The sequence below is a fragment of the Osmerus mordax genome, chromosome 1 (assembly GCF_038355195.1).
Source record: "Osmerus mordax isolate fOsmMor3 chromosome 1, fOsmMor3.pri, whole genome shotgun sequence".
Classification (NCBI taxonomy): Eukaryota; Metazoa; Chordata; class Actinopteri; order Osmeriformes; family Osmeridae; genus Osmerus; species Osmerus mordax.
In genome coordinates, this window is record NC_090050.1 from 5,827,174 (window position 1) to 5,854,384 (window position 27,211).

Genomic DNA, 27,211 nt, shown 5'->3' on the forward strand with positions numbered 1-27,211 from the left:
TGGAAAAATGCAGTTCTGGTAATTTTCTTAATATGGTACTCAAACGAAAGGTCTGGGTCAATTGTAACTCCTAGATTTTTTACCAGCTGGCTTTGAGAGACTTTGACGCCATCTAAGTCTAAGGTCAGATTGGATACATTATTTCTGTATTTTTTAGGACCGAAAATTTGAATCTCTGTTTTATCCGAATTGAGAAGAAGGAAATTTGCTGTCATCCAAGTTCTTAAACCAGAAACACATTTTTCCATAGCGTGTGGTAATTCTCCAGGCTTTATAGACATATATAGCTGAGTATCATCTGCATAACAGTGAAAATTTACCCCAGAGCTTCTAATTATGTTTCCTAAAGGCAGCATATACAGCGAGAATAACAGAGGGCCTAGAACTGAACCCTGTGGTACTCCGTATTTTACAGTGGAACTCCTGGATGAGCAGCCATCATAGTGGACAAATTGTGATCTGTCAGATAGATACGATCTAAACCACTGAAGTGAAGTACCAGAAATCCCAACATAGTTCTCCATACGTTCCAGGAGAATCTTATGATCCACAATGTCAAAAGCTGCACTTAGGTCTAGGAGAACCAGGACAGAGATAGAGCCCGCGTCAGATGCTAATAGTAGATCATTGACTACCTTGGCTAATGCAGTTTCAGTACTGTGGTGAAGACGAAATCCAGACTGGAGAGGTTCATAAAGCTGATTTAAGGAGAGGTGCTCAGTGAGCTGTTGTACCACAGCTTTTTCAAAAGAAAAATAGAGAATTTGCAAATTTGAAATTGGCCTGTAGTTGCTAAGACAACCTGGATCCAGGTTTGTTTTTTTAAGGAGGGGCTTAATAATTGCTTGTTTAAAATCATCAGGGACTTGGCCGGTTACGATAGATTCATTAATAATACTAAGCATGGGTGGTCCAATAATAGGGAGAAGTTCCTTACGAAGTTTGGCAGGGAGGGGATCGAGAAGGCAACTGGTGGGTTTCGATAAATCTATCAGCTTTATGAACGCTTCCATAGAAATAGGGTTAAAGTGAGTGAGAGCCTCAACATGCAGCATGCTTGGTATAGAGGAAAATTCAGTGTTAATGGCTATTCCTCCAGGGCTAGCCTGTAGTTTGTCCCTTATTGCATAGATTTTTTGGTCAAAAAATTCTAGGAAGTCATTGGGAGAGAGATCTGTACTAACACCGTGTGTACTTTTCTTAGTGAGTTTTGCAACGGTATCAAATAGGAACTTAGTGTTGTGCTGGTTCTTACTAATCAACTTAGAGAAGTAGTCTGATCTGGACCTGATGAGGACTTGCTTATACTCCATTAGGCTGTCCTTCCAGGCCAGGTGGAAAACCTCCAATTTAGTGGTACGCCACTTACGTTCTAATTTTCTAGTGGACTTTTTGAGAGTACGGGTTTCCTCTGAATACCACAGAGCCAATTTCTAGTGATAGCTGAAGAACCAAATTCAGATCCCTAATTTGACCATTTAATGATTTATTTGGAACGTTAAGTGCTTTTAGTGCAGCGGGTACAATACTAGCCAGTTCTATAGCTGTGTTTGGGGATACGTAACGGCTAGTAGAAATTTTATGACTGCCTCTAAGGCTCTGACAGAGGTCCATTTTGAAGGTAACCAGGCAATGGTCTGATAATATAGGATTGTGGGGTGGACAATGATGTTAGTAATCACAATTCCCCGTGTGAGAACTAAATCTAATGTACGCAAGTGCAGGTGGGTAGGTTTGGAAACCACCTGTGTGAGACCTGTGGAATCTATTAGAGCAGTAAAGGCCTTACTTAAAGGATCTTTTGGGTCATCCACGTGAATGTTAAAATCACCCATAATTAAGATGTTATCAGTATATGTCACAAGATCAGCACTAAAATCTGCAAATTCCTCTAGGAAGAGGGAGTATAGGCCAGGGGGGCGGTATAGAGTGACTATACAAAATGAGGGAGGGGGGGCAGGAGTAGTAGCATTACTCCTTTTTAAGGTACTTGGTGGTTTCATGCAAATTATTTCAAATGTTTTAAAGGTGTTCGCATATTTTAGGCTGAGGTTGAAGCTAGCTTCATATATCATAGCAACACCACCACCTTTCTTTGAGACACGAGGAACGTGTGAGTACGCGAAATCTGGAGGCAATGCTTCATTCAGGGGGGAATATTCGTCAGGTTTTAACCAGGTTTCGGTGAGTCCAATCAGGTCCAGGCTGCATTCAGACATCAGATCATTACCAAAACGGCCTTTGTGGATAGGCATCTGATGTTTAGGAGCCCAACATTCCAGTATGGGTTTTTGGCAGTTTTAGTCGTAGATATTTTTTCTGAAAAGGTGGCACTGTTAGCAGAAAACTTAGTAGGAAGGGCAACGGGGGAGCAAGGCTGAATACATGTTAAATTGGTATAATTCCTAATAATTGAAAACCGAAATTTGGAAAAGGGGCGGGGGACCGACACCATCTCAATGGGAAAAACAACATCAGCAACCACACTGGCTACACTACAAGCTAAGCTATCGGGCCCCAAACAACTCACAACATACCTATCAGACTCTCTAAGAGACTGTGGCCCGGCTTGTTCTAGTGAGTGTCAGGCCTGCTCTAAAATAGCTTCAATATTCCTAGACAAAAGAAAAGCACCTCTCCAGCTCGGGTGGAGCCCGTCACCTTTCAACAAGCCAGGTTTGGCCCAGAAACTAGACCAATTATCTACAAATCCTAAACCCTGTTCTCTGCAGAAGCGAGCCAACCAGCGGTTAAGAGAGACAAGTCTGCTGTAGATCTCATCAGTCCCCCTAACAGGTAGTGGACCAGAGACTATTACTCGATGCCGACTCATCTTTTGAGCAAGGTCACATGCCCATGCTATATTAACCTTTGTGACCTCTGACTGCCTCAGCCTAACATCATTGGTGCCGACATGTATGACAATATTCTCGTACCTATCATCAATGTGTGCGCCATGTGCCTTAGCTTTGGCCTTTGCCTTAGCCCTAGTGCTAGCCAGCACCCTAAGATTAGCTTCTATGTCGGTAGCTCTGGCCCCAGGCACACAGTAAACTGTCGCTGGTGGCTCTAATCTAATGTTACGAGTGATGGAGTCACCGATCACTAACGTCTGAGGAGTCCCACTCCCACCATGCTGCAAAGGCAAAACCGGTGGGGCTAGTCTTGAGTCCTCCCTCGCGCTAAGACTCCCTGTCGGTGATGTTGCGCCAGTCGCATCTAAAGTTACTAGCTTACTTTCTTCCTCAAGCGACTGGACACGACTCTCTAACAGAGTCAACCTATCGAGTAAAATGACACATGTAGGACAATGTGAGTGGGTGAGAGACATTATAGTTAACTTATGTTAATAGCTTGTGCCAGCCAAGAGAATCCGTCAAGAACGTTGGAGTTGGCTAGTCGAACTGGTACAGTAGCGTCGAGTTCCTATCAGAAAGGGCTGTCAGTGCAGAGGAAGAAAATAACGTTCTGCCTGTTTCGGATGGTTTCACTGTGTCCAGGCCTGGAGAAACCGAGGGCTCTGGCTCACTTACACTCTGGTAGTACACTGTAAATGTACAAATGCAATACAGATATGCAATTGATGAAAAACAGTGTATATGACATTGGAAACACTTGAATTTGTTGTCTGGAACTATTTTGCAATGGTCATGCTTTCTATAATGAATAAATGGCTAATCAGTTAATGAGTTTGGTTATACTGCAGCATTTTTCCTGAATAGAGAAAACTTTGGCGCACGCCAAAGCCGTTTTCCCGAGCGCCAATGACAAATCCCGAGCGCCAAAGGCAAAAAAAAGTAAAAAAATAAAATAAAAAATGCGTGCAATGCATGTCAGCGAATATGTTCTCAATAGTTTGTTTCAAGTAGGCTACAGCCGAACCCTCGTTCTGTTTTGATCAATAGTAATCGAGTTGATAAGCGTGTCTTCTTGTCTGATCAATACGCAACTGTGAGGTGCGCGAATGGACACAGAGTGGCCACTAAACTGTCGTTCCGCTGCGAGGGCCAGCCCGACGTGCACGAATACACCTGTACAAATGCAAATGAAATTTCCACTCAAAATGCTGACAAAAGTTTGATTTACGATTTCAAACGCAGCCTCCATTGGTATTCTTAACCTGGAATGATAATCTATAGTGCAGTGTTTACTCTATGGCTAAATTTCTGCCGCCACGGTATCAGAAATCTATGGAAGCAAATCGTTACCAAAATTCAAAATCAGTCAATTTCAATTAGTAATCAATCATCCTATTTGCATTTTAATTTTCTTCTTCAAGAGTGCTCAATCTTTCACTTAATTAAAATGAAAAAGAAATAGACATTTGAGATTTAATTTTCAAAACATGCCCCAGCAAATAGATACCAAAATTCAATTTGAAATGTACAATTTGAAAATTAAAATGCATTTCCAGAAATGCATTATCATTTTAAGAACGTGGCTGCAAAATCGTGACCACAATTCAAATTCAAATGCATTTCCAGAAATGCATTTTCATTTTCAAGAACGTGGCTGCAAAATCGTGACCACAATTCAAATTCAAATGCATTTCCAGAAATTCATTTTCATTTTAAGAACGTGGCTGTAAAATCGTGACCACAATTCAAATTCAAATGCATTTGCAGAAATGCAAAATGAACGAAAAAGCATTCTGAGCGGCGCAGCAGAGTGACGTCAGTAGCCGCTCTTCTTCAGCTCCCTGCTGACCGAGCTACCCATCTTGTTCGGTAGGGAGCGGTGTGCACATCTGCATTGCATTACATTGCAAATGTGCCGGGAAATTGATTGAATTGCCGGGTCTTTAGAGCAGCGTTCCCCAACCGGTGCCCACCGGTCCGCGGACCAGTACCGGTCCGTGGGTCATTTCGTACCGGGCCGCACAAAAAAGAATTAATAACATTATTTCCTTTTAATTGATTATCAGAGTCTGAAAGACGTTTTATTCTGAAAAATGACCTGATTCTCTCCTTCTCCGCGGGCCTTTTCCCCTGAGCAAAAAAACTCTGCAAAGACGTGTGTTTACTCATTTTTTAGCAAGTTTGCTGAAGTAGTTTTAATTAATAAAAAGTGGGTTTATTGTTAATATTTGCTACAGAATGCTTAGCCTATCAAGATCAAATGAAGCAGGCAGTGTACATGCTTCAGAGTGGCCTACCTTAATCGATAGGCTAGGCTACCGACCATTTACAATAAGTTGTTACGTCAATTATTAATTGGCAGCATTTATGCCATTTAGAACATACTTTATGAGTGTAAGGTGTCTTTAAGTAGCCTAACTTTATTGCTTGAGGGGAAATAGGACGAAAATATGTGCAATATTACATTAGGGGGGATGCAAAACCCCTGGGAATAAATACATTTATTAGAAAATATAAGAAAAAAAAAGAATATATTTATTTTTTTGGAGCACCGAAGACCCATTTTGACCCAGGAAAAACCCTGTACTGTCCTGCTATAAGGATGCTAGTTTCGAATTAGTGCTGAAAGAAAAACTGTGAATACGAGTGATATGAAAATGATGGAAGATACTGTGGGAACTGAAAGGAGGATAAGATATAATTGAATAAGTTTGACATGCTTACATATAACAATGACATTTAGCTTAAGTGAAATCCTGCTAGGCTTAATCTCTTATGGGTTAGGATATGTAAGTCCCCCCCTTCCTCCCCCCACACACACATTTTTGTTAAACCTGATATGTGTCACCATCAGAGAAATCCTTGTTCCGACCAGCTACCGTTTTATTCCATGAAACCCAGTCCCTTCTGCAGAGACAAATGTCATAATTACAGAACACTTCTAAGACACAAGAGGGTGCATGGGCTCTCTGTACTGTGGCTTCCTGCACCTGTCTGGGCCAGTTGGGATCTGGTTTCTAATGGATTTTACACAATGACGCAAGGCCAGAGAGGAACAAGGGTCTGCGTCTCTCTTTATAATGTAGCAGTGGATACATTAATATTTACGAGCCTTGCGTGGGTCAAGGCAGAATGGACTCAGCCCTCTTCAATAAAACATGTCAGCCACACAGCCCCCCTCCTCTCCCACCCCCTATCCCACTCTCCCAACATCTCACTGCCTCCCACCACCTCTCTCCCTCTCCCTCTCTCTCTCTCTGCATGTAACCTAACAGCCCATGTATTCATCTTAGTTGCTTTGTTGCTTGTCACCTGTGGAGGCAGAGGCTAGTTTAATGTTGTAATCCACTCAGCTTTCCATGGGAGGATAGACCAAGAGGCTACAGCTCTGGTGCCATGGTGGGCGTGAAAACATGAAAGGGCTTAAAGGTAGCTGTGCTAACGCTTTGATATGAAATGTGGAGACCAAACTACTGTGCTTGTTTTGATCAGATCCAGAGTTCTAAATTATATATAAATGGTTCTGCACAACACGTTTTTAACATGTTGAATATTTACAATTCGCGATCGGGGCGGCTCCGACGTTCTTCCGAGCAAGTTCGGTCACTCTTAACACACCTCACACCAAGGGAAAATCTGATAAAATAATCTGTAGATAATCGGGACAATACCTAGGATTGTCGGGACATTACATAGGATTGTCGGAAGGGGGAAATCAGCCCAAAATCAGCCCGATTATCTTGTGGTGTGTACCCAGCATTAGATAGAACCACACCACCAAAGACAAACCTACCCATTGCAATAAAGTGTTAAAACAATAAGAGTATCTTGACTGAACTGATCATGATCATAAAATGTGTGGTTGGGTAACATATAAAGCCAGTAAATCTACCAGGTTTATTTATAACAAACAAATTGAAAGAACATATTTGCTAAACATTTCCTGAAGTATGCAGCTTTACAACAAACAAACATGGACAAAGGAAGACATGAAGCCAGGAAGTAGAGAAAAAGAGATAGCTTTACTATAAAGAAGGCGTCTCTAGCAGAAGTTGCAACATCTCATCATACACTGTGAATATATTATGCATTTTTTAATTTTCATTAAATGTAGCTTACAAAAGCTGTTATTTTGCATGTAGAAGTAAGACTGACCAGCTGCTTTTCATACACAAATTTTTTTCAAAAAGAATGAAGGTCAAATACAAATTGAAAAAAATATTCAAATAAGGAAGAAATCTGCAACAATAACCAAGCTCAAATGTTTGTAATTTGCGATTTGCACATTTATCGTATGGTAGGCTAAGTCTTTCTTTCAGCATGTACATGAAACCAGTTGAACAGAAAGTAGTGAACTGCACAGCCTGTTATATTGTACGTCCCCCAATGGTGAGTTGGGGAGTCCCCAAAAAAATTGCTAAAGGAGGCTTGAGCAGTGTCTACACAGTGCAAACACAATAGAAGGACTCATAATGCACCTCAGATTTTAAAAAGCATTGTTTCAGAAAATATGCTTGTATGCAACAAGTAAGAGAGACTATCCCCACAGGGATCTCAGGTAGGAAAGTAAAAGGCCATCAGGGAAAGTAAGGGTTGGGGTTCCACACCAGTTCAGGTTGTCAAGGCTACAATTCAGATCAATCCGAACATCTTGTTTACACCATGTTGTAAAGACTCTTTCCCTGCTAACTCTTCTACTAGTTGGAACACAACCTTGCTAGAGGGGCACTGAGCTGTGGCTCTGCCAAGCCTTTCCAGTCCCTGTGTCTGTGTGTTAGTCTGCATGGCGCATTACTACCTTGAGGTCACGGTTGGTTAACACTAAACATAGAACTCAGAAAAATCGGAGGATATTGCTTTGAGGTTAAGGTGAAATTGAGGTTGGTGACAATGTTTACATGTGATTGAAGGCAGCACATGAGATCTGCAAGGGAGAAAAAGCACAGGCAAAGTGAATCTTTTTCAAAATGTCCGCCAGTCACAGTGCCAGAAGTGGACCAGCAGGCATGTTAGGTGAAAGGCATGATGGGTGCCTGAGTCTGTGCAGCCTAAGAGGAAGTCTTGAGATGGAACCACTTTAAAGAACTGCACCGGGAGACAATTAGCTACTTGATTAAAAGGTATGCAATTTTGTTCTGATGCTTAAAGCAGATGTGTGCAGAATGCTACAACAGTTTAGGAGCACTTATGTATTATTTACATCGTAGATCATCTATTTATTTAGGTATACCTCTTCCACAACATATATTCCAACCCATAGTGTGACCAGTGATGTGTCACATACAAAAGGACACAATGTCAAAGCAAGGGGTAACATGGAACGATTCAAGGGTGCAAATTTTACTCAAAGCTAACTGACAAGATTACAGATGCGCTTGGTGCGTTCCATCTGCGCCTGTCACGTCCGCTTCGTAGATACAGATTGTAGTTCATTTTCATTTTTTGCAGAAAATTTGAATAAATATTTACAGAGATACAACATATACGTGTTTGATAAATAAATAAAGAGATATATTAAATGTATTTGCCATGTTATAATAAAATCTAATACCAAAATGGAAAACCAGTAATACAACATGAACACGAGAAGAGTAGCACAACAAACAGATAAACATGACCTCTTTAATTAATGGTGACAGTCAATTTGTTAGTTTACAGCAGAAAGGCCAATACACACAAAGATGTGTTGTATGTGTCTTCAATACATTGTTTCATCTAACAGGCTAAGGTAAGATCAATTGTGGCTTTCAAAGTTAGTACTGATGTGGTCTGATGTAACCAAACCAGTCTGTCATGTGTGTGCACAATAAGTAATAAAATAATAACTAATTTAGGAATACAATCCACATAATGTAATACATAGAAATATAAATTAAATATATGCAATTAAATTGGATCCCTGCATGCTAATCATCAATTGTTACGATTTATTTGATTTTGAATTAAATAGTGCAGGTGAATACATATAAGTATGTTTTACTGAGTTAGAGGCAAAATACAAGGACATTTGCAACAGAAAAAACTATTTTAAAAAGCAACCTAATTCCCCAGTTACAGGTTAATTGGTGAAACTACTTTAGATTTTCTTGACAAACTCTATTAATGGAAAAGATGGACAGACCAGACAGAAGATGAACACATTTTCTTTCTTATTTTCTTTTCCTTTTTTTGGTAAAATATCTGGACAAAAACTGATCAACAGAAGTGTTTCTTATTAATGGGCTTTTTGTGTCAAAGTTCGTGATTGCCAACCATGATTCCATGCTACCAAATGATGCCTTCAAGGACTCTTGACCAGCATTTTTTCTGTCATTACCACTGTGATTACATGATCATGTACACATCTAGCAAAGGAAAGAGGTGCCAATCAAGCTAACAGGATAGCAGCCATGCTAACCAGGAAGGAGGCTCAACAGACAGAGACCAAAGAGATGGACAGATAGAGCTACTCTACACAGATGGGCTGTGATCTTTTAGTTTCTCAAGCAAAACTGCCCTTATCTACTTCCCTTCTGTCTCTTGCACTAAAATACTACCATGCTGTCAAATGTGTATCTTTTAGATGCCATTTATAACTGACACAGAACATGTTGGTACTATAAAAAAGCTAGTGGCAGGAATGGCTTTACTGTAGCAAAGGCCATTAAGAATATCTGTACTGTACACACTGTGAGATTTGAGGTGAATATTCTACCACACCAGAAAGGCAAGGGACTGATAGCAGTTCATTAAGCAGTAGTTTTTTCTTTGCCTGTAGGAGTCAGAATCCAAAAAGAAAAAAGTGTTTTACTAACCAAAAAATTAACAAACAGGAAGGTGGTAGTGCATAGTTTTGCAGCGCACTAAAAGGTGTGCCAGTTTATGTTGACAGCATACATATTTAATGACTCATCTACCAGCTGTGAAAAAAACAATCTCTCATTGCGGAAATATCAATATGATAAACATATCTGCCGACATCCTGTTTAGTTGGTGGTTCAAAGCTGATATGTTACAGGACGGGGACGGGATGTCTGTGTCGTCATTTTCTGGGATGTGGCTACAGACACAGAGGTGTATTACTGGGGAGGTGGACTAGGTAAGTACAGTGGGGGCCAGAGGAAGCCAAGGATGTTCAGAACAAAGAATACTGAAAATAAATCTCTAAGACGCTTGCCTCCATCTTTTAAATCGGTAATCTTCCCAGTAGGCACACGCAAGTCTGTGTGGTGAGACGAGGAGAGGAAGGTCGGAAAACTGGCACAGTTCATGATTTCAAAGCTTCACCTCAGAGCCCAAACAAAAGAGGAGACAAGGCTTTGGCTTTTGCCATCTGATAACTTCCATTCTGTTCCATTCCTCCCCGGATTTGAGAAATGGTATCTTCCCCAACTGTGGCAGTCCAAAGGTGTTTGTGTGTGTTTAATGTGTGTAGGCATTAAATAAATGTATGTATATATGTATTTCTGTGTGTGTGTGGTTTGATCTTCTAGAGAGCCTTTCTTGTCCCTAGGGTTGGGGCCTTACCCCAGGGTTGTGGAGGAGGGTGGTGGTGGGACGCTATGCTAGCGAGTAGATGGCATTGACCGGGGAAGTGGCCTCTGAGCTCTCGTTGCCTTCTGTCTCCTCCTTGTCCTTCTTCACGGTGTACTGGCCGATGAAGGAGCCATCTTCATTGAACTGGCCGTCTCCACCCTCGCCGTAGTCGCCCAGGCTGTCGTCGCTCTCCTTCACATTCCCATCCAGGGAGGTCTGGCTGCCCTGCAGAGGCTTGTTGTCCTCGTCACTGCTGCAACACGGAAGGGAGGTGGGGCAAGAGAAGTCAGAGGTTAGTTACTGTGGCCGCAGTAACATTGTCAGTGAGGATAAAATACCTTACCGTCCCATTTGTAGGAGGGATAGGGGGTTGGGGTAGATGGGGGATGGGGGAAGAGGGATAGAGGAGTTCTGGGAATTGTACACAGATAATGGAGTGAGGTTCTGGAGGGGGTTAGTAGCTCACTGACGTGTCTAAAGCTAGACCGCGGTCTTTCAGGCCTGTGTGGACTGGAAGACAAGCACACCATAAAAGACAACATTTGAACACCACCCCCCACACACACACACATACTACAACAGATGCCGTCAACTGTAGTAACAAAAAACTAATACTCCATCAGAGTGCATAGCAGCTTGCTGATCTAAGCCCAGCTCAAATACTGCACAGCTTTTGAGGCAACCTCCCTCTCTCTTGGAGAGACAGTGGACAGTATGTCACCTTTCACCTGCAGACAAATTGTGCATTCTCATACTCATGCTGCTCTACTGGGACCATATTCTGACATGAGAGTTTTTAACTTATTTAAGCGCATAGCAGTTAACTCCCCTGCTTCTACCCAAATCGCAGCATTGCAAGCTTTTGTCGATTTGTGCAAAAAGCATTGGATGCTATTTGTTTCTCTCAATTCAGAACATGGCCCTTGTCTTCAACCTCTGCTCCGCCTTGTGGCTAGAGAATCTCCATGCATGAGGGGGTCGGGGGCTATCGACCAGCATTACTTTTCTAGACTCTTAGAACAGGCAAGTAGCAAGTAGCAGAGAGGCATTTCCACAGCAAGGAAATGTAACAAAGGGATGCAAGTTTAGCTCTTCAACAGTTTGCTTCATCATGTTTTTAAAATGTTCATTTGCATCTTGAAAAAGGTTATTGTGTTTTTCCAGACCGTCTTTAAGTCTCTTGTTCAGCTGTGTTCCATGTCATAGCGAAACTACTTATGTATCCAAGTCTTCTTAGAATATAACAAAAGTTGATTATTGGTCATGGCTAAGTGCATGCTCAATGCCAGATCATCAATTATCTGGACTTGTACTGGACTTGAGTCTGTACAGAGTGTTAGCATTGCTGAACACGAACAATCAATTAAATGCGGGAATCAAAATCTGCTTAGTAAACAGTTCAAGTCATTTCTGAGATAGATCAGTCTCACATGTAAGTGAAAGAGAAAGAGAGACATTTAGAAAGACAGTCATACAGAGACAGACAGACTCACACAGACAAATCTATAGATAGAGAGAAAAGATTGAGCCTATCTGAGTCGAGAAAAAAAAAATGTTCAACTAATGTCAAGAGATGAAAATAAACTGGACGACTGCACGGGGAAAAAGGGCTTGATGTTTTAATCGATTAACATACTGTCACTAAAGTGGCACATATTATAAATGCGAGAAAGTTTACCTTGAACCATACCAGGTCTGTGCAGACACCTAAAAAAGGTGGAATGATTGTGTTTATTGTGAGCATAGCTTGAACCTGCTTTATTTGTTAGCAACCCTCAAATTCACTGAGCTGGATTGTGCCATACGGTGAGCTGTATAGCAGCTGGCAAATACGAAACTCGAGCCACAGCTCAATATCTTCTGAAAAAGTGTATCAGGACTAAATCGCTTGGACAGCCATATGCCTTAGTGCCATGACAAAGCTTTGAGATGACATCTATACTCCTAATTAAATACATCTTAAATAAGACTTAGAAAAGGCTGCCTCAGTGTCGGATTTGCCAGGTTTAGTTTTTTGACCGTATCGCCCAAGAGATGTTAGTGAGTCAGAGGGCTGGAAGAAGAGCTTTTCTCTCTATTAAATATGTCTTCAGAATGAGAATGCAGGCTTGAAAATGATTCAATTATCTGATTAGATGATCATTTGAGAGATGGAATGCAACTCAGGGAATGTAACTCTCTCAGCTAAGTGTCTCAGCTACATGTCTCAGCTACATGTCTCTTAGCTAAGTGTCTCAGCTACATGTCTCTTAGCTAAGTGTCTCAGCTAGATGTCTCTTAGCTAAGTGTCTCAGCTACATGTCTCTCAGCTAAGTGTCTCAGCTACATGTCTCTCAGCTAAGTGTCTCAGCTACATGTCTCTCAGCTAAGTGTCTCAGCTAGATGTCTTTTAGCTACGTGTCTCAGCTACATGTCTCAGCTATATGTATTTTAGCTACGTGTCTCACTACATGTCTCAGCTACGTGTCTCAGCTACGTATCTTTCTACTATGTTTCTCTCCGCTATGTTTCTCAGCTACATGTCTCAGCTATATGTCTCAGCTATGTGTTTCAGCTACATGTCTCAGCTATGTGTCTGAGGCAAGATGTCTTTATTGTGATAGGATCATAGAATGTTTTGATAGATTTTTTAAAGATCAATCAAAGGTTCTCATTGGATGCAATTCAAATAACAATAGATTAGAGAAATGTCAACTTCAGTGGGTTGATACTTTCCACATTCAAGATGAATGGCTTTATCAGAGTCTTTTAGATGAGATGAGTACATGGTTGGAACATCTTGAATTTAAAAAATTGGTTCACTAGTAACCGATGATCTTGATACGAGCCATACTGTAAGTGATTCATGTATAGTGATAGTTGGAGGAGACTGTGTTGATATTAATCGATTAAAACGCAATGCAAAGATCTTGGAGCGTTATGCATATTAAGGGGAGGTTAGAACACAATTGTGATGGGAGAGGGGGGAGACATTGCTCCCGTCATACCTTTCAAGGGACCCTGATTTTTGACTTATAGAAAAAAAGAAGAAAGAAAGGATCCAGGCATAAGGTGAGGTGGAACAGAACAGAAGTGGTCAAAACAGACAAGACTGAATCAACTCACACTGGGAGATATTCTGTATATGCGTGCTTGTGTGTGAGTGGTGGTGTGTACGTGTAGTCGTGATGGTGTGTGTGTGTGTGTGTGTGGGGGGGGGGGGGTTGTAGGGAGATGTGTACAATCTATTTATACATTACATACTCTAAAAGTGTGACATTTTGAAATGTATTGTTAGTGTTTTCACATTTGGGTATTCACAAATTCACATCCACACTTTAACTATGACACATCTTTAACAGGAGACTAATGACAAAGAATGTGTAACATTATGGTACCAAACATTTAACAAAACAAGTGTAACATTAGGGTAACAAAAAAGAAAAGGAATGTACAGTTAAGAGAGAAAACAGCACATGCATCTCTTGTGTCAGCTAAGGAAGGGCCAGGACATCCCCAGCACAACACCGCACCAAAGAAAGGAAAGACAGATCATACGCCGGCTATGATTCATGTCCTGGTGAACCTCTTCTCTCCTTGCTCTGCCCCCCTAATTTAGCTTCTCGGGGGTGTCAAACGGCACCAAAAACAAATACTCCTCTTTTACCCTTCCCTGCCTCTCTGCCCAAATTGATTTCCCTTGCAATCGCTCACCTTGCTTGTCTTTAAAGGTCAGCTCACAAGCGAAAAAAAAGCAATTAACCTCTTGGGGTGAGAGAAGGAAGGGGGACATGTTTTCTCTTCAGAACAAGAGGTTCTGGAACCTCGGCTGCCTTTGCTGATGACATCGTCTTCAGGATCACAGCAGCACCTATGTAGGAAGCTGATCTCTGATCCATGACAGGCTCGACATTTCACAAAAAAAAAAGGCAAAAAAAAAAGTCCCATTATATTAGAGCAGCAGATCACGGTGTTAACTCTGCCTTGATACCTGGGAATATGCACTTCCTTCAACCTACTGCCACTCAAAAAAAGAATGAGTTGTTTCTAATGCACTGCCCATTCCATTTAGCCTTGAATGCTTATGCACTCACTGCATCTCAATGTCAGAGCCTGCAGCTGAGCCAAAGCTGATATTAGCCCAGTGTTTCTACAGCATTGTGATTGCCAAACTTTTTGTCTGAAGTGCTGCATGATCTGCTGCCCCTGGCTAGCCGGACCAGTAAGATCATTATCGGTTGTTATTTCCACTTTGGACGTAGCAGATGTGCGGTAGAGCTAACAAAAGAAGGCAGGGTCAATACAGGATGCATGCCCCAAGACTTCAGTTTGACCTGCAGCTTAAAGCTCTGACTAACCAAGGGTGGCCTGGTTTAACCTGCTGCTTAAGGCTCTTAACCTGGGACTGACTGCCTGAGGAGGGCTGCAGCTCCCTGGGGAGGAAAAAGAGAAGACCCCAAGCTCAAATCCATGAAAGGAAGGTTTCCAACTCAATAGCCGGGCTCTATTCTGCCAACTGCTAGAATCAATCAGGTGCTATTGCATCAATCATGGAGCAACAGTTCTTCCAGATGACTGTCTAAAATGACATTAACAAACTGAAAGATTGAGTCTCAACAACATTGCGCATGTTTGGCAGTCCCAAAACCAAAAAATCTGATTGGTTGCTGCTATAACACCCCCCACCCCTTCAGCGTGCACATGTGCTACGAAACAAGTTACTGATTCCAGAGATAGAAAGGCCAGAACCAACATGTTGTGGAGCTTTGATAAACATACCTTTTCTACAGTTCTGTTTGACACCCCTGAGAACTACATAGCTACAGTATTATCTCATATCTCTTACCTTGCAGTACGTCCATACCACCCATGTTCTGACCAACCCCCCAGCCCCCCCAGCCCCGCCCCCAGCTCGTGGGAGGTAAGGCTTCTGCCCCCTTGTCATGCGCAAGGCGAGAGGGATGCCGTGCCAAAAACCAAAGTACCTGTTTTCGTTTTCGTTCTCATTTTCGTTCCTGTCATGGACAGACGACCCATTTCAGCGTGAGGGAAGAGAGAGGGAGAAGACGTGAGGATAGGAGAGAGAGAGGAGAGAGGGAGGAGAGAGAGGGAGGAGGGAGAGAGAGAGAGAGAGAGAGAGAGAGAGAGAGAGAGAGAGAAGAAAGAGAGGAGAGAGAGTGAGGGAGCATAGAGTGGATGAGATGGAAGTAGAGGAAGAAGGAATGAGAGGTGTCCTCCAGGTGATGCAAACACACACAGTTGAGTGGACACAGGGGGATTAGTGCCAGTGCTAGTGAGGCCATGAGAGAGTGTGAGCTTAGCAATGACCTTCCCTGTAGGAAAAAAGGGTAAGTATCAGGAAACAGAGCTTGGAGATGACAGTAGAGCTGGTAGTTTGCTCAGAGGGTTGACTCACACACAGAGGTCTGTATAACAGCTGCCTGAACAGCCTGACGATAGCCTCTATTACAAATAGTCTAGGATTCTAGTCAGTGTCTCAGGCGGCCTGACATAAAAAGCTTTCTTTAACACCTATCATCTTGTGTATACTAACTAATATTTGTTATCTTATTTAACATATTACACGTTATTTAAAAAATATAGCGTTGTCTTGATGCTGTTTATATGTCTGGATAGATCATTTAGATTTTCTACAATCCTGTTAACCTAATTGTATGGCCTATTTATTAAATCTAGGTTTAGTGTCCGCCCTAAATGTTTTATTAGACACATATGCTTCAGGAAAGAAAATAGTTAGGGATTGACCAACACACATGGAGGTCAATGTGAGAGCACAGGTGGCACTTGAGTTAATGTGTTAAAGCCCATAATAATTACCATGGCAACGGTAGTGCTGAGGGTCCCGAGGGTTCTTTTACCCATCTGTGCCTTAGCGTGAGAAAACTGATAGCACCATCACAAACAGTGGGCGACTTCTCAAAGTAAAGTAGTGTCTGTTGCAAAGTTGGGTATTGTGAATCATAAGTGTGTAAATGAATCTATTAATTTTCATAAAATCAGTAAAAATCAGTATACTGAGACAGAATATCAAATGTGTTCTAAGATCATAATTACATAGTACCTGCCAATGTAACCACCATGACAGGGTTAAAATGAAGCAGGATCAATGATGAGATTATTGGGTGTGCTTTGCCTTCGGCAAGGGCACAACCTTTGTTCTCTCACATATATATTATTATTATTATTTTTTTTTATTTTTATTTTGCCCCCCTAAAACTCAGTCAATATTTGGCCTACATAGACAACATAGGTGTCAAAAGTTTCGTCTTGGTAGCAATTGAGTTGCTTCTATTGGAATTTACGTTACGTTGCATGGTTTAGGCTCAAGTTAAGTTTTTGTGGCGAAAAGTGAAGCTAACGGTGGCTAATTTGCTAGCCAGTCACTGACGTTACTAACGTCACTACGTCACGAACGTCACGAAAACACGCGTGACTACCTTTGGCAGAACATTCGTTTCGCATCTGTTAACTTGGGGGATAGCTAGGCTAACTATAGCTTTACTGCAAGGCAGCTGCAGAAACGCCACAAGCAAAGAGGCCAGGGTGATAACTATTTACTCATTTTACTTTGTGATATGACACACAATTGTGATGTGTAATGTACAGTATAAGCTGATATTATTAAGGAATCTACTTTTATCTACTTTTGGAAACAGTAGTCTACTATTTCACTGAAGTATTAGCATCATGACATTAGCCTGTGTTGCCCGGGCAACACATACTACAGTGGTCTATGATGTAGCGTTATCTGTTTTCAATCGTTAAAATAAACATTCCTCACATATACATTTTCGTTGTAGGATTTATTCTGACATTAGTAAACGATTTGTTGGTGAAATTACCATTACCTGTGGTTTCAAACCAGTGTAGCTCACTGCAACGCTGTAGCTTACGCGAGACACACTACAAAAACATCTACACTACACAGCTGTTTAGGAAGTCAAACGGCGACAGAACATGTTCGGCACTCCCCTTACTTGTCAATCTGTTCATGAAAATAATTAATTTCAGCTTAAACCGTACAACGGAACGTTAAATCCAATTCAACCAATGCAATCGCTACCAAGACGAACACAGCAGTAGTCTAGTACTGTACCGTAGTAGTACAATTTACCGGGGCAGCTTCTCCACACAGGGCTATATCGCATTTTGCGTTGTTACTGACAATGATCGCTACCAGTGAGCTTTTTATGAATGAGCGATTTTCCACTAAATAAATGTCAAGCTTATTTAGTCAGGAGTCAGGTGGCTGAGAGGTGAGGGAATCGGACTAGTAATCCGAAGGTTGCCAGTTCTGCCATGCCAACTGACGTTGTGTCCTTGGGCAAGGCACTTCACCCTACTTGCCTCGGGGAGAATGTCCCTGTACTTACTGTAAGTCGCTCTGGATAAGAGCGTCTGCTAAATGACTAAATGTAAATGTAAATGTCATAGAGATTAGGTCAATTTTTACACCGGTCTGCCAAATTTATTCGTTTTGATTCAACGATGAGGCTGCCTCTTGCAGGGGAAATGAGAAGACATCTATTTCATTCTACACTTCACTCGTATTTTCAGTTGTAAATGAGCAGCAAAAAAAATGCTTTTAAATCTATGTAATCTTTATAAATAATAAGTATGCATTTTTATATAAAATATACAGAAATATCAGTTGTAAAAATGTCATTCAAAAACGGACCCCTGTGCAACCGACGCAAGCAAGCACACCCTACAATTTCCCCAGAAATTGTACCCTCTCTAGTTTGAATATGCTACATGTTAGTATTTCCACAGTCAGGAGGTTTAAGGGTGAATCACTTTAGGAGGACAGAGATGAGAATGAGGCCACAGAGTTCAGTGGGACCTAAAAGGAGCGGAAGACAAATCACTCACCAAATATTCATACTAATACACAGTAATACAACTTCTGACCTCCCCTGCAAGTTTATATAATCAGTCCACAATAAATGATCAACATTAGAAAACCTTGTTAGATCCACTTTGATGCAGTTCTGGATGTGACTTAACTGTTTCATCAATACCGCACTGACAGCTTCCAAACGTCACCTTTCTAATATCAGAACATAATACACATTCTGAACCTGACTGGGTCAGCTCAGAGCCTCAAGTCCCACAAACAAATTAGTATTTAAAGAGTCGTTCCCCCAAAAGTACAACAAGTCTTTGCTCAACATTTTGGCTGTGTTTGAGGTGTTACTGTGCAGGTGAGTAAACTTACTGGTAGTCAAATGAGCCGTCGTGTTCCTTTTGATCCACCTGGTCCAGAGCCAGGTCCTTCTTGTCTCGCACTAAGGTGTGAGGTGGATCACACGTGAATAAGACAAGCAAACACAAGTAAATAACATGTAAATCAAACAAATAAATGCAAGTAAATAAGAGTCAGGTCTCAAAATGCATCTGACTTAAAAGTAAACTTATGTCCTTAAGTCCTACCTGGGTATTCAACTCATACCTGGATATTTGACTCATACCTGGATATTTGCCCCCACGACTCCTCTTAATGAAGCACACAATGAGGAGGATGAGGATGATGAGGGCGATGGCACACATCAGGCCTATGAACCAGCCCTGGGTAGCTATGTCCACCTGGTCCTTACTGTAGGCTGTAGGATATACACACACACACGGTAGAGAGAAGGATAGGACACAAACAGGAAGGGAAAGAGAGAGACAATGTAATGAGACTGTGTTTTCTGACCCAGATGAGTCATCGCTAACAATCAGACAATCTGTCCACATCCAACAATGTTCAACGTCACAGTAATCACACTGCAATAATGTTCATTAAACAGAAGGCAACAATTCCCAGATTGGTATTCCTCTTTGTTAATCCACAATGAACATTCCATCTTCATTACCATCAGTGCCTGATGTGAGAGAGTTGGGTTTGTTATAAAAATTCTGGCGCATTAATCCTGAACAAAAGGTAATATTTCTTTATAACATAACAAATATAACAAGGATAAAGGATAAAACACCTGGGTGAACAATGGAACATTTTCACCAGGGTCCAGAAGCATAGGCTACTACAGTTGTATGGGTCATTCTAAGAGAAAACAGTTGTCTACATGCAACACATTTAACTAGAAAACTACTGTTGGCTATCAGTTCAGGTACAAGCAAAAGTACGAGATCCATATAAACATCTAATTAAGGCTGGATTTTAACATTCATGTCAACATTCATAAACATATAGAGTATATTTACGACCAATTTATGACCAAACCCTATATTTTATACTATGTATACACACACATTGCACTACATTGACTAAAGTAAGTAACTCTTAAATTCAAATCCATCGTTACCAGCTTCAAACTGTGTCTGTAGATCTGGAGATAATCAAGAAGTTACAACTGACATTTTCAGAATCAGAAAACATTTACACCTCAAGCCAAATGGCAATCGCAAACTATTAAAGTACTTTTCCATTTCTCTTTAAGGTTGGGGGGGGAAGCTTTATATAAATTGTAAAAGGTACAACTACCGTTGCTGTTGCATTGACTTTGTGCTAGTCAGTCATTGGATGAATAAACAGCTAGAAGAGAAACCTTCTAGTTTGCAGTGAGGCCACCTTGCAGGCGAGATGGCCCTGTGTTAGCCATGGTGGCGCCCTAGTGCAACCAGGGACGATCTATTCTCACCTGGCCAGGAGTGGTCTCACCTGCGCTGGTCTCGAAGGTGATGTGTTTGCTGCTGATGCTGTGGTGCGCGTGGGAGTACACTCGCAGACGGTACTTGGCCCCTTCTATCAACCCTGCCAGCTTAACGTGGGACTGCTGTTTCACACGTATGCTTTTCACTGTCTCGTTGCCTTGGAGACACAAGAGAGGCGTCCGTCACACTCCGGGGGAGTGGCAGAAACCGGGCTAACAGGTCATGACACGATCATGCTCAGCTGAGTGTTGTGTTTTGTGTTTTGTTTCCATGAGATGACGGGGCTTCTGGGGTGATTGAGACTACAGTACAGCTGTACGACTGTCTCTACCCAAACTTTAGAGGGTCTTTTCAAAGGCAAAAGTTAGCTAATGAAAGTGTTTAATATTTTCTTGGAAAAAACGTTTATAGATAATGAAAGCAGTACAGAACTTTAAGGTACATGCCTTCAGCTAATATTCCCCGGTTACAATATATTTTTGTACACTATTTTCTCCCAGGGCATAATTCTCCAGAGAAACTAATCTAAAAAAGTGGCCATTTTGTGTCCAGGGAAAGCAGTGTTATAGGGAGCAGGTAATATGCAACAGTAATATGGTGGACATCAAAGTTTTACAAAACTCCCAAGACAATTGGCCTCTGTAGGGCTACATTCTCTCTAAAAGTTTGAATTTAAATGGATCATTATGTGTGATTATGTTGGGTAGCAGAGTGATCTGTCTTCCACTACATCCAATTACCCAGAAACCCCACAATCATCTTTCTATTGGGACAAAAACACAGCGTTGTTTTGAAGCACAATGTCTTTCGATAGAAAAGACATGTTGGTCATGACACTGCTTAGGGCATGACTCGGAATGGCTGCAGGAAAGGGGTAACGCAAAACTGGTGACATCATGCACCATGCCGGCGAACGATCTTTGAACCAAGAAGAAGGCTGATCCAGGCCATCTGGCACTGCTTGTTTGTCAGCATCCAACACAGTCTCAACACCAAGCCAAGCAAAGAATGCTGACATACTCTGCTTCCCAAAGCATCACTACATTCAAGCTGGGGTTTATATAAAAAGTAATGAAAAAAAGATTTGTGAGTGTCTAAATAGGGAGACGGATCCACTATCCTTGAGAGCAACAAGAGACATCACAAGGCTGCTGCTAGGAGCACCTTTCTTCAAGAACATATGTTTTCTATTAACTGCACTGTGCTGTGCACTGAGTATTTGCTGCTTCAGCCTCACACTGGATAGCACTGCTTCCTCTACGCACGTGGTGGTCAAGAACAATTAACATGTTATTTAGTCTCTGTGGTTACACTTTACTATTTATAAATATTTATTAAAACGATAAAATAAGTAAACATATGTGTTGGAGCATAGCCTGTGTTGATGTATGATCTTGTGCATGCAAGATCCCCCCCCCTACCTCTTTCCAATGGCTTGTCTCATTTGTGCAATAGCCAAGTCTTTATTTTGTCATACTGTCTTTAGTCTGTCATGGAAAATCTATCATAAAATCCAAGTCTAAAAAAAGAGGGTCCTTATTGCCTTGTAATTACAACACATATTCACTACATGTGTGAAACATGCAGGGACCTTTAAAGTTGTCTTCACCGCTGAGCTCTCTGCTACAGCACATGGCTGAAGCCAGCCTCACTCTTAATGGTCTCAGATGACTGTATGTGTATGAGCCTACTGCACAGTCCTTATGAATGACAGTGTAACAAGAAGAGTGAAGCCTACCAGTAGAATGCACTGCATTAGGAGCGGTAGATCACGTGTAGATCATGCCTCTCATCCATACATAACATGTGTAAAGTGTGTAACATATACAATGAGTAAGTCCTGACCAGAGGAACCAGACGTTATTGGTCAGTGGGGGTTTACACTCACCCACGCTCACATTAACAATTTAAAACTTGGTACCAAACCATAACACCCCCCCCCCCCCCCCCCCCCCCCACCCGGGTCTGAGCTACGTGATGAACACAGGGAACATGGATAGCGGGGCAAGCAAACATTGACCCAAGTGGGAAGCGGTTTGTGGGGTTGAGCAATCCAACAGCCAATCAAAAAGCCAAAGGGGGCCAGCCAGACAAACAGATACAGTAGGTGCATAGCATGAAAAGTTGTTATATGGTGATATAATATACACAGGTTTATTTTAAAGAGAGAGACAGAGAGAGAGAGAGAGCAATAATATTAGGAGAGATAGACATATGGTAGCTTTCTTGGGAGAAAATATGTTTTGAAAAGTGCCAGATGTGTTTGTGTGTCTCAACATCAACCGCTTCAATGAGACAGGACTGACGAGACACACACAAACAAATAAATCCTGCTATCTTTGTACTTGAAACCTAAAGCAGGTAGTGTAGAGACATTCTCTTTCTCTGTGATTATGAGTGATAATTTGAACAATAGATGCAGGCCTAACAACCCTGCCCTTGGTTTCCAGTTCTTGTTGGAAAAGAAAGGACTTCCACATCTGGGGGAATGTTTTTCATAATGAAATATCTCCCTGACAAAGGAGAATACCCTTTCCAGATGGGGTCTCCCTCTCATTCTCATGTCTCTCATTCTCATGTATCTCTCCTTTCACAAACTCTCTATTTCTCCCTTTTTCTCTGTGACTTCACCTTTGTTATTCTTACAGCTTTTTTAATTTCTTGTTAAGCCTCACAAAAGATTTACTGAAAGGAACTATTTATGAGAACCAAGGCGTAGGGGAGTAAAGAGGTAGATAGTTTCATTTCATTTAAACAAAACCTGTCAGTAAGGGGATTTTATAGAAACCGAATCTTGCCACCAAAGTGTAATTGAAACTGGAACACAGATGAAAGAACATTAATTATTCAACGGAAATGACAGTGAATATGCTGCCCACTTTTGCGTCCAGGGAAAGCCAGTTTGATCGTAATCAAGATGGTATACTGTATGTAACACAACCCTGGTTCTTACAGAGGTGGAGCCAAAGTGGGAGAGTTTGTCAAAAATGACCTCCTTGCTGGTAAGAGCTTTATAAAATAGCAATGAGAATGTTCTGCATTGTATGAAAGAGTAATTTTCAAAAGCAAAGTGTCATTTTAAATTATTTTCATTCCAGTGGCTGTAATTGTCAGCTGCAAGTTAGGGTTAGAATGTTCCCTTCAGAAAATCCAGTTAGCTCTTAGAGATAATTTTTCTTAAGAAGGTATTAGGCTGTTGGCTTTACCGCCAAACGTATCATATAATGTACATAGAAAGAAAAAACTTGATTTTGTTTGTTTCATTGCATTACATTTCGTTTGGTAATATTTAATACTTTTTAAGTTACGGAATGACATCAATGAAACAAGCTTACTAAAACTTTAGCTGTCAAGTTTAAATGACATTTGTCTTTCCCCAACCCTAAAACATGTCTGGGTCTGGTTCTAATCATCCAGCCTGGGGTGATTAGGACCAACTCTGGGTTTGGGTTCTGACTGTCCAGCATAAAAACAACAACGATGCTCAAACTGGGTCTGGTTCTTACTCTCCAGTATGAACTCTAGCACAAACTCGCTGCTGTCGGCGGGGAAGTCGTGTCTCCAGCTGACGTTAGCGTAGTTACTGTTAGGCTCCACCGTCAGATTCCAGATCCCCCTTCCTGGGGCCACTACACACACACACGCACACACACATATCCATGCATACCCAATCACGCATGCACACACGCACACGCATGCACACACACACACACACACACATTTGTAGACATACACTGACTCTAAGGGGGCACCCTAAGGTTAGGTTTGGGCTCCATTCACAAGGCAGAAGTCAATCGAAATTCACATCCTGACCTAAAAATGTGGCTATTTATTTTCACTCTTTTTTTTTAAAAGTTGAGTTTCAATTCACGACCTGCCTTGAGTCAATGGCAGTAGAATGGATCCCAAACCTGCTTGAGATAGTGAGCTAGGGACCCACTCTTCACAGTTTAGATAACTTCAAAAATGGGGCTTCTTGCATCTTGGCCACAGGAATGAGACAAATGGCTGCATTCCAATACAGGTGGTGTCCCCTCCCATCTCTATAAAGAGAGGAGACACTTGAAACCGCTGATGTTTGTATTGAAACACAGCCACAGTCCTGCTTCTCCTGGAAAATGCAGCAAGAGGCCGATGAATGTCTAAACGGTTTCTCTTTTTTAATGAGCAAAATCTAAACTCTAAAAACGTATTTGCTTAAAATTCACTAACTGATGTGAAGTAATACAATCAAAGTAGAGTGAGTTAAAGTGGATTGGACAGGACAACAGCAGGATATGTACCCAACACGGAGCTAGTAAGAGTTGTGGGCGCGATGGCAGAGACAGCAGGAAGAGGAGGAGGAGAGGGGGGGATGGTGGAGGCAGGAGGAGGAGGAGAGGGAGAGGCAGTTGGAGACACATAGGCATCCGTAGGCTCCACTGCAGGGAGGGAGGGAGGGAGGGAGGGAGGGAGGGAGGGAGGGAGGGAGGGAGGGAGGGAGGGAGGGAGGGAGGGAGGGAGGGAGGGAGGGAGGGAGGGAGGGAGGGAGGGAGGGAGGGAGGGAGGGAGGGAGGGAGGGAGGGAGGGAGGAGAGAGCAGAGGGTTAAAGACAAAAAAGTAGAATAAAACAGGTCAACCACACACTGACACTGACCAATCGAGACCAAAGAGAGAGAAATAGTAACGTCAATTGACCAATGAGCATAGGCGGTCTGGAATTTCTCAGAGACAGCATTAATGATTGGTTTACAAAATATTTGCAGATTTCAATCATAGGCAAAAATCAAGTTAAGTTCATGAAACTACTTTGAACACATCCTCTGTTACACAGCATTTTGGCCAGAATAAATCATTCTCAAATCACTCTGAAGACGGAGTATATTCCACCTCAGAGAGTGGGCCAACAGTGGTGAGCACACACACACAGAGACACACAGACAGACACACAGACACGCATGCACATCCCCACACACACATTTGTAGATTTGCACTGACTCTAAGGGAGCACCCTAAGGTTAGGTTTGGGGTCCATTCACAATCCAGAAGTCAATCAAAATTCATATCTTGAATTAAAATGTGGCTATGCATTACTCTTTTTTTCAAGTTTCAAGTTGACTTTCAATCCACTTCCTGCCTTGAGTCAATGGCAGAAGAATGGATCCCAAACCTGTTTGAGATAGTGAGCTAGGGATCCACTCTCCACAGATTAGAGAACTTCAAAAATGGGGCCGGAGGAACGATAGAAATGGCTGCATTCCAATACAGGTGGTGTCCTCTCCCATCTCTACAGAGAGAGGAGACTTTAAAAAGGGCTAATGTTTGTATTGAAACACAGCCACAGTCCTGTTTCTCCTGGATAATGCAGCAAGAGGCAGATTAATGTTTTAATGGTTTATAAGTTGAGTTTCTCTGTTTTATGTGCTAATTAAAAACTCTAAAAACATATTTGCTTAAAATGCACAAACTGATGTGAAGTAATCTATTCAAAGTAGAGTGAGTTAATGTGGATTAGACAGGACAACAGCATGCTATGTACCCAACACGGAGCTAGTAAGAGTTGTGGGCGCGATGGCTGAGACAGCAGGAAAAGGAGGAGGAGAGGGAGGAATGGTGGAGGCAGCAGGAGGAGGAGGAGAGGGAGAGGCAGTCGGAGACACGTAGGCATCCGTAGGCTCCACTACATGGAATAATGGAGGGAGGAGAGAGCAGAGGGTTAAAGGCAAAAAGTAGAATAGAACAAGTCAACCACACACTGACACTGACCAATCAAGACCAAAGAGAGAGAAATACCAATTTCAATCGACCAATGAGCAGAGGTGTTCTGGAATTTACCAGAAACTGCATTGCTGATTGGTTTGCAAAGAGTTTGCAGATTTCAACCATAGGTCAAAATCAAGGCAGCAAAAAATCAATTTCATGTAAGTTAAAACTACTATGAACACATCCTCTGGTATAAAGCATTTTGTTCAGAATGAGTCATTCTCAAATAACTCTCAAGACAGAGTAGGTTCCACCTCAGAGAGTGGGCCAACAGTGGCAACATGTGGCCACACACTGTCATTACTCCAGCATTCAAACAAAACATTGCTTGAAATGTATGATGTCATGCCAGTTCTGAGATATCCTCTGTACTGTGAGAATGAAATGTTGAGGGACCTTACGAGTCCTCTGCAGACCTGCTGGACACCAGCTGCAACTGTCTTTACCTTCATGTTGACAGTCATCTTCATGGAAGGCATCCCAAATCCCACAAAGGTTGTGCTTTTGTCCTTATGAACTAAATCATTCCTCATGCAGCCCCCCTGCCCCTCCCACACACACACACACTATTTAGGCTTGAGGGCATCTATATAAACACAGACCCATCAATCAAAAAAGCTGTCCGTTAGCATTAAGCATTGCTTTTTGAAAAAGAGAGTAGTGTTCAGGGTTCTAGCAGGGTTCTCATTGCTAGCTTACCTGAGTACCACCCCCCCCCCACACACACACACACACACACTGCCTCCTCCATCCCTTGAGAAGGAAGGGGCTTGCTATGCTTCTCAGCCTTGTGAGAGAGAAGAAAATGGATGGCGGTAGAATTCAACAGTCTAAAGCGCAGGCATGCTGGGTGATTGAGTAGTCAAGCGAGCGAGCAGGTGAAGGCAGGTGGACTAACCAGGTGTAGAACTCAACCAATGGGAGAACAGGACTTTCTTAACTTTTTTTTCAGAAACTAACAGGCAAATTAACAAAATAAATATCACAATTAAACAGCCTAATACAAGCATTTTGCCAACTCCCTTCATACCCTCTCTCTGTCTCACACACACGCACAACTGAGAGCACCCCTCCCCGCTCATCAGGGCATTCCACATCATTAGGACAACATTCCCTCCTTCTGGACAACTCAGGGCACAAGACCAGGCTTCACGGCGGAGGGGATGAGTGTGTGTGTGGGCGGGGTGGGGTTATGGGGGGGGGGGGGGGGGTTGGATTGCTTAAAGGCACGCCATCAGGGATTGGTGGGGGGCTACAGTTGGAGCTAGAAGTATAGGCTGTAATAAACTGACCACCACAAGGGGGCCTACAGTTATAGCCGGAACATAGGGCTGTAATATATTTTCCCCCACAAGGGGGGACCGCTGCTAGAGCTATCCTCAACAAAAAAAAAAGAATTTACAATGGGAGTAAACTGGAGGTGTTCTGACACGATCCTG

The 27,211-nt window shown here is 42.1% G+C and overlaps 2 protein-coding genes across 2 annotated transcripts in view; both read right to left on the minus strand.

Annotated features, from left to right (window-relative positions):
- Positions 1-2,584: 2,584 nt before the first annotated feature.
- Positions 2,585-3,331, minus strand: LOC136950018 (uncharacterized). The gene has a single exon (XM_067244107.1). It carries the CDS (start codon positions 3,329-3,331, stop codon positions 2,585-2,587), a length of 747 nt encoding a protein of 248 aa, XP_067100208.1.
- Positions 3,332-8,466: 5,135 nt separating this feature from the next.
- The window catches only part of nfasca (neurofascin homolog (chicken) a), a 67,629-nt gene continuing 48,884 nt past the window's right edge, over positions 8,467-27,211 (minus strand). The window contains exons 24-26 of the mRNA XM_067251464.1: positions 18,845-18,976; positions 18,592-18,661; positions 8,467-10,626 (exon numbers count right to left, since the gene is read on the minus strand). Of these exons, the coding sequence (XP_067107565.1) occupies positions 10,398-10,626; positions 18,592-18,661; positions 18,845-18,976 (431 nt within the window). The 3' untranslated portion in view covers positions 8,467-10,397. The remainder of the gene's footprint in view (positions 10,627-18,591; positions 18,662-18,844; positions 18,977-27,211) is intronic.